The following is a 9,043-nucleotide window of genomic DNA, read 5'->3' on the forward strand; positions in this document are numbered from 1 at the left end:
ACTAGGTTTAAAAAACAGACTAAAATAAAACGTATTAATATGAGCATATATTTTCACGTGTGGCCTATTTTTAAATCATTTTAATTAAAGATGCTTGTTGACAAAATGTGAATTATATCATACAATAATTGGTAACCATTAATTCGAGTACATTTCTGAAATAATATTATGATTTATATAACTAATTTTATAGTTTGAGAAGCATCAATTGATTTATAGCCGTTTATTACTCACAATGTTATTTCTTATTGTTTCAACTAACTAGATGCATTTATTTTTCTAAAATATGTATATGCAATTATATTGACCGCTTTCTTCATGAAACTGAATTATGCTTACTGATTAACTTTTTTATGACAAATTTTTTATATTTGTAGTAATCATTAATGGGTGATTTATTTGATTACTGGGCTTGATTTTTGTTTATAATTGCTTAATTTTATTGTCTGTACATATATTATCAAAAATAAAAATATAAGATAAAATTAAAAGTTTATCACAGTTTGAAAATCAACTGCACAATAACTATTCTAACTAACGAGAAAATACCTATCTATGAAAGCTTTCAATATTTTTTTCAGCTCTATATCAAAATCAAAAAAATCTATAACAAAATCAATTGAATACTTGAATTTTCTTGTCTACCATATTAGACAAATTTTTCCCCTGCAGCCCTCCGTTTAACCATTCAGTTTCTACCATCCCCAACTCACCTGGTTTGGCGGTGACCCTGACCGGTGTACTAACACGAAGCTTTGGTCAAGCATTTTATGTAAAAAATCTACCGTGGTGCTTTTTAAACTGTATCGTAAATCTTTCAACGTACTGCTATAAAAATACATAATATTTACAATAACCTTGTTAATATAATGTGCTTTTTAATGAAAATATTATTAGTGCTTCAAGCTCTCATATTATTTTACAGAAACAAATTAATTTAATTAGAGCGAGTGATTTGCGATTTTTATTCATTAGCAGTGGTTTAAAAATAGAAAATTGTATGTTTGATTAGAACTTTTATTTCTATTCGATTAGAATTGCGTAGTTATGAAAAATAGTTATGTGATTGAAATTTAGAAATATTTTATCAATATATTATTAGTTATTAATTAAAAGTTTTTGTTTTGTTTATCAATATTTTCATATTTTTGTGACTGGGGCAAAATAGCTCCAATTTAGTTCAAAGGTTCTATGTCTTATTGTACAAAAACAAAAAAGTTAATTAATATAAGAAAGTTAATATAAGAAAGCTCTTCAGTGCCATATTTGAAAATTTTAAAAATAATGAAGAATTATTTTTATTTCCATTTTTTTATATGAAATGCATATTTAGGCAAAATTATTTATTCTAAATATGTTGTTTCATTTATTTTAATTATATAATATATAATTTCTCTATTTTATATATTTACTTTATTTAAAATAAAAATTACTGCTGTTCTCTACATTCACAATTCTTCTCCAATTTGTGCTTTTTCATTCTTTACTTAAAAAGCTTTTTGTTTTTTATTCTTAACTAATAATAGTAATTGATAATTGTCACTGGATACTTGTAGCGAAAATTTTAATCAAAAACCCTTTATTCAATTGGCATAAAAATTGATCAGAGTGAACCTAATCATTCATCAATAGCTTGTGCTTTTTTATTCTTAACTTAAAAAGCTTTGTGCTTTTTTATTCTTAACTAATAATAGTAACAGATAATATTGTCACTGGATATTTGTAGCGGAAATCTTAATCAAAAAGATTTGTTTAAAGATTTGATTGAGGTGCACACAATTACTTATCAATAGCTTTTTTATTCTTAACTTAAAAAGCTCTGTGTTTTCTATTCTTAACTAATAATAGTAATTGATAATTGTCACTGGATATTTGTAGCGGAAATTCTTATCAAAAAGCCTTGATTCAATTGATATAAAATTGATCAGATTGAACACAATTACTCATCAATAGCTTGTGCTTTTTTATTCTTAACTTAAAAAGCTTCGTGCCTTTTTATTCTTAACTAATAATAGTAATTGATACTTGTCACTGGATATTTTTAGCGAAAATTCTTATCAAAAATCTTTGATTCAATTGACATAAAAATTGATCAGAGTGAACACATTACTCATCAATAGCTTGTGCTTTTTATTCTTGACTTAAGGGGGTATTCTAGTGTAGAAATTTCAAAAAATCGATTTTTTTTATCTCATATTTTCAAAGTTTAACTATCTAAGAATATAGGTACGAGTAGGTTTTTGAAAATTTGAATTATTTTCGGAGCTATAGGCATTTTACTTACTCGGTCTCCATACTGGTTTGGCTTCACGCAAAACTTTAAATGCGTTTTCTCAGAACAGACTTTTTCAGTACTGTTGACACGATTTCTCGAGTTTTAATCGACCTATTCACTTGAAATATTCAGAGAGTCTTGTTTATAGACCTATCTATAGCCCGAACTAGGATTATCACCAAATTCTAATTTTTACTATTTTCAAAAAATTCGGGAAACTCAAAAAAAACAGTACAAAAAGGACTTTTTTTCAAACAGTCGCCAATTTGTAAAAAACATTTTTTTTTCACTCATCGCTAGTTCGGGCGATTGCGACATCATTGCAGATTAATAATCTTTTTATTTTTTGCATTTCCGATGGCTAGCAGGGCTGAAATCATGTCAAGACTGAGATGCCAATTTTTGAGACCACCCACTTCATCAGCTGCCGGTTTTTACAATTTTCAACTTCTTTATTTTTTAATTTTTGTTTTGTATTTTAATAATATTAATAAACAAGTAATAAAAAAATGAAGAGTAAAAACATTCATTGCTTTCTTTTACGACACTTAAAAATGACCTAAAATTCATAGCTCTACACTAGAATACCCCCTTAATAAGCTTTGTGCTTTTTTATTCTTAACTAATAATAGTAACTGATAATTGTCACTGGATATTTTTAGCGCAAATTCTTATCAAAAAGCTTTGATTTAATTGACACAAAATTGATTGGAGTGAATACAATTGTTCATCAGCTCAAATAAAGTTACTATAAAATTTATTTAAAAGCTATTGCCATGGACCTGTCATTGGGCGGACAACTATTCAATATTAAAATAGCTATTTGTAGGTTATTTGTCTTAACGCTTATCTTATTTAGCAACTAGAGGATATATATCGTGTTTTTTTTTTAACCCATCAATTCATATTCACAACATATCCAAACGTAACTGATTGTAAGTTCGAATTTTCTATTGTATGTTTTTATTTGAAATTTGATAAAGAGTTGAAAATACATATCTCTTAAACTTAATACTAGAATTTGATGATATTAAAATTATTAAAACAGTACTTTCTTTATATTTCATCAGCTGTCTCTATAAATCCAAGTAATGGTGAGCTGAGACCGTGGGACATGCGCCTTGTTCGGTGTCTTAGGCCGCTGAGCAATGAGAAGTCATCGCGAGGCGCCGTCGTCGTCCAGGTTACGATTGGGCTGTTTGAAGCAAGGTAGCTCCGGCTTGATGTACGCCTGTCAACAAGGCGACCTGCCAGGTGTCGTGCGGATTCTCGGGGAACAGGTTGCATTTTCATTTCTGCGCATTTTCATTTATTCGAAATATAAGAAGTGCTTTGTTAAATTTAATATGCAGTGAAAAATATTACAATATTATGAACGTGATTAAAATCAAAACGATAAAAATGATTTTTCGTTAAATTATGTGTAATATCATTTTGTATGCGTTATTTTCTAAATGCCTTAATATGCACTATACATGATGGAGCAGAATGATTCATTATCAAGAGTTGATGATAAACATCAAATTTAATTATTATTTTTATTACTACTATGTATTATTAATATAAGTATTAATAATTAATTAATTATTATTTTATTCAAGAATCAATTTAATATTTTTTTTAAATTGTGTACGCAATTCATTCATTATTTAAAGTGGTAGGTGCTAACATATATAGGTCAACTGTTTTTCAATAATTCGTATGGAAATAAGTAAGTTTACCGAATATTAAAACTGCATTGAATTGCATTTTTAAATACATTTGTATGTATCCATAGATACGAAACAAATAGTCAACTAAATACATTGGTACATAAAATAAAGACTTAGTATATGTATATATATATACATTAGGGTGGTCCTTAATATGGACATTTTCGAATTTTTTTGCTCCCAAAGGCTCAAATGGTTCCAAATTGATAAAAAACTATTCTCTGAAAGCTTTAGCTCTTAATATTAACTTTTAGATAGTGCGCAATTCAATCAAAGTTTTGTATGGAAATAGCATGAAAAATTTTCAAAAATTTTAGAAATGTTTTTAGATATAATTTAGCGAACAAATGAACGAGTTTTATTCAAAATTTGTCGCTAAGTTATACCTAAAAAAATTTTTTTTTAATTTTCAAAATTATTCCATGCTACTCGTATTACCATATAAAGATTGATTGAATTGCGAACTATCTAAAAGTTAATATAAGAGCTAAAAACTTTCAGAGAATTGTATTATTCCTATTTTGTATTACGTTCTGTTCTGCTTACTAACTTTTTAACATTATAATGTATTTATAATTTTTTTTGTTATATATGTATACATATAATTTTTATATTGGCATGAAATCTGTTAAAGTATGAATCAATATTTATTGATATTATTAATATTATTGAATTATCACATTTTGCTACTTCCATTTTTAAAAGCAGTTTTTGATTGAAATTATTTACTAATCTATTTATTGATATTATTTTTTTTGCAATTTACTAAACGGATTTAGTCAAAAAAAAATTGACCAGTATTAAATAACTTCAAAAACAATTAATTACTCTTTGTTTATGCCTAATTTTACTTGTAAAATTGTAAATATTTTTATTACCATTTTATTAACATTGAAACGAAGAAAGAGTATCGCTTTATAATTGTGTTTTCATTTATCTGGTACATTTGGTTCCATTTATCATTTACAATGTATTTTAACCCTTTCGACTCGAATGCCGCCGCGCGGCAACTAAACTTACAACATGTGATTTTTTTTTTTCATTCTTTTAAATTAATTCACTATTAAGTTCATTTATTGATTAATATATATTTTCAGAAATAAAATATGATAAAATAAACTTAATAGTTCATAAACCCCATTATTTTTTAGATATAAATGTTATTAGCGATTTCATTTTATATATTATTTATATATACAATGTAATGTATTGTACATATGCATATTTTACATACACACACGTATATATATATACGTGGAATAAAAAAATAACGGTATTATTGGGGTTGTTCTTAAATGGACATGCAACCGTATCTACTCTTCAAGAATATTTTTTTATTCAGAATATATTTGATATAATTTTTATGAATTAATTTTAATAAACATCTGTGTAAAAACGATTTATTAAACAATAACATGGTTTTTATCACATTTTTAATTTTTTTTTCAAAATTGTTTGTTTTATTATCATAATAATAAGTATTTAAAAGCAATATTACCACATTTTAAAAAAATCCGATACAAAAAAAATTCCGAGCGCACCGTCGAGCAGACTCCCGAGTGGAAAGTGTTAAGATATTATTTATTCATAAAAAATTCTTGAATCCGAATTGAATTCTATAATTTTCTTCTAAAAATCGGATTTTAAAAACCGACAAATATTTTTGATAATATTTAACTCGTCCTAATATTTTTATTGATCTATTATATTTTACTTGAAATATTATACATATATTGAATTTTTATTACGCATTATAGTCATATGTTTGTCCTAATTTTCAGCCGGTCTCGGCTTACCGTCAAGATCGAAACCGTCGCACCGCACTGCACTACTGCAGGGGCAGCGCGGTGGCGGGCCAGCTCGTCACGCGGCTCCGGGTCCTGCTGGACAGCCCGGACCGTGACGTTTGACACCTTTGCATTTGGCTGTAATACAAGGTGACACTACTGCATTGGTATCACTTCTCATTGCTCAAGGGGCTGATATCGATGCACTGGACAATGAAAGACATTCTGTAGTCCATTGGGCGACAGGTAATTAAAATAATTTATTACTTCTCTCACAATATACAGAGTTGATATTTTTGAAGTAAAACTTATTTAGTCGTGACTAGGGTGTAAATCTGTACAAATGCAACGGAAGTGCGTTACGGCAGATAAGATGGGATAAGAGTCGAGTGCCAATGATTTGTCATTCGCTCTCGATGATATCATTTCTATATGGATCGATTGTGATTAGCCGTCGTGTATGTGAATAAAGATTTGTCGTTGTATACGTACCGGCGTCAACGTTGTATGCGTAGGGTAGGGCGGGGCTAGTTGAGCAAATTTTTACTTAAACGGATGTAGCTCCTCAATGAAAAGTCTCAATAAATTGCTATATGGCTTAAAGGATTTGTTGTTTATCGCTTAACAAAAGTGTTATACTATTTTTTGGTATAAGTAAAATTTAAAAGCTCATCTGTTTAAATGCAAAAAGTCAAGTATGCTCAATGTACCCCATAGGTGGGGCAAGTTGAGCACTAAGAAAGTATAATGAAATCATAGGTTCAATGTCGATTAGTGATTAAATAAAATAAGTTTTTAATAACCAGTTCTATATTTATAGTCTTTATTGACAGAGAAAACAAAACTTATAGTAATTTTTCTTTGAATAATTAACCAAAAGTAGATCAACAAAACAATATCGTATCATAGGAATTATTTTACCATTATATGCAGTATTTTGATTTAAATCATGATTTCTTTATATTATTACTCATAGACTTAGCTTAAATCTTAAAAATAATAATTAATTTCTGGAAGTTAATGGTAATTGTCTTAGTGACAGAACAAGTTTAGCAACTATGCTCAACTAACCCCAACTCGGAATTTCAGAATAAAAGGACCTCTGTGCATATTAAAAGTACTATAAATATATGGAAGAATAACATTTACCTGATTAAAAATAAATTACATTTGACTAAACCAGACGAAAACTCGCGATAAATTACATTTTTACTTTTAGGTCTCAAAATAAACAAATCGCCCGTGAGCCTCACTCATTTGTCCAGCGGCCACTAGCGATCGCGGGATGTTTATTTCTCCCAAACCTCTATCTTTTCGCCATATAATGCCTAAACGGACGGTGAATAGTTTTCGAGATATTTCGATTGCTCAACTTGCCCCTATGCTCAACTAGCCCCGCTCTACCCTACCGATATCGACAAGGAAATCGGCATTGATGAATAAACATTTTAAAGTTACATCGTAGTACAAATCTTGAATTAATGAAAAATTGTTTCTATATTAATCGTAGTTTCTATAAATCTCCGAAGTAATTAAAATGGAAAATATTTTTTAGGCAAGACAGATATTACAGCTGTTCAAAGAATGAGATTATATCACCAGCGAAAAAGTAAAAAAACAGTCAATGAATGTATGTTAATTTTAATTACATGAAGTTCTTCAAACACAATTACATGATGAGTGAAGTTGTGAAAACAATATTTGTTTAGGCGTTGTTTAACATAATCCACTGTGTGAACGAATATTATAGAATTTATTAATCAGCAATTACTTTATTTCTCTAATGAAGGTTCATTTCTAAATGCTAATTACATTGACAAACCGATCATGTCATATTTGAAGAATGACTTTAATTACATTATTGTTTTCCAATATTAAAAATATTTTAATGTTATTATAAATGTATAATTTATAATTTATTTTTATATAAATGTGTAAAATGGTTGACACTAATAAATGTGTGCATCACGAGTGTTACCATATTACTAATAAACATTATTCAAATAAATTTAAATTGGTTACTTTGTACGGTAGCAAATAAGTTTTACTTCAATCGCGTATGAACCTTAAGCGCACTCTTTTCTTATTTTTATATTGCATTTGCGGTATTTTTAACTTAAGTGTTTACCATATTACAGTTTTATAATACATTTATTTCAGTGTGTTGTGAGCTAGACTGTCTCCGGTTACTATTATCTGCAGGAGCAAATCCATCAGCCCCTGATATATTAGGTGGTTGCCCACTTCATTACGCCGCTCAACTATGTGGAGCACCGCTTGCTCAAGGCGCAGTACCAGGACATGCTCTTCGAATCCTGAAGTATTACTATAGTGTAATTTATAGACAATTCATATCTCTCAAAAAATAAATCTTTTATACCTACTTTCAGAGAATTGCTTAACGCGAAAGGTACATCGGTCCATGTGGTTGATCATGAAGGGCGATCGCCTCTTCTTTGGGCAGCTGCTGCCGGTAGTCCAGAAGCTGTCATAGCCCTGATAAAAGCTGGAGCTCATGTGGAAGCAGCTGACAGGTGATTCTAAATTCTTATAAATAATTCTTATAAATATTTATATAAAAATAATTTAAGTTCAATTCAACTCCTCATTAAATGAAACTAAGTAATTAAGTTTAAATGATAAATTTTCAGGGATGGTTTAACGGCTTTACATTGTGCTGCGTCTCGTGGTAATACAGGGTGTATAGAAACACTTATCACTTTATGCGGAGCTGCTGTTGATGTTATAGGTAAGTTTTCAACAAAAATATTTTATGCACAAATGAATAGTGAGACGTAATTTGTGATACTTCACATATTTATTCGATTAGATTGCAATGGTTGCACTTCGTTACATTATGCAGCCACACTTGGACACGCCGATGCTACTTCTTTGTTACTTGATTTAGACGCCGCACCTGATAGACAAGACCGTAAAGGACGTACACCTGCTCATTGTGCTTGCGCTAAAGGACAATTAGAAACTGTTAAAATTCTAGGTAAATAAACTGATATTATAACAAATTGATAGTTGAAAAAAGAGGTTTACAAAATATCTATTTTGCAGCAAATCATAAGGCTAATTTATGGATACGTAATATCAAAGGCGATCTTCCACTCCATGATGCAGTAGCATCAGGTAGACGCGAATTGGTTTTATATCTCCTGCAACTGAAAGATGGATTTATAAATTCTAGTGGACATGATGGAAAAACTTTGTTACATATAGCAGCAAGTCCATGACCACGCGGATATTTGCAAGGTAGGCAA

The 9,043-nt window shown here is 29.2% G+C and overlaps 1 protein-coding gene across 1 annotated transcript; it reads left to right on the forward strand.

Annotated features, from left to right (window-relative positions):
• Positions 1 to 3,423: 3,423 nt before the first annotated feature.
• Positions 3,424 to 9,016, forward strand: LOC113383773 (26S proteasome non-ATPase regulatory subunit 10-like). Its single transcript, XM_026622037.1, has 6 exons — positions 3,424 to 3,484; positions 7,935 to 8,094; positions 8,165 to 8,308; positions 8,426 to 8,523; positions 8,605 to 8,772; positions 8,841 to 9,016. The coding sequence occupies exons 1-6, from the start codon at positions 3,424 to 3,426 to the stop codon at positions 9,014 to 9,016; spliced, it is 807 nt and encodes a 268-aa protein (XP_026477822.1).
• The last annotated feature ends 27 nt before the right edge of the window (positions 9,017 to 9,043 follow it).

Source organism: Ctenocephalides felis, unplaced genomic scaffold (genome assembly GCF_003426905.1).
Source record: "Ctenocephalides felis isolate EL2017-DRISC unplaced genomic scaffold, ASM342690v1 CF-g0.4_SCAFFOLD_00845, whole genome shotgun sequence".
NCBI classification, from domain to species: Eukaryota; Metazoa; Arthropoda; class Insecta; order Siphonaptera; family Pulicidae; genus Ctenocephalides; species Ctenocephalides felis.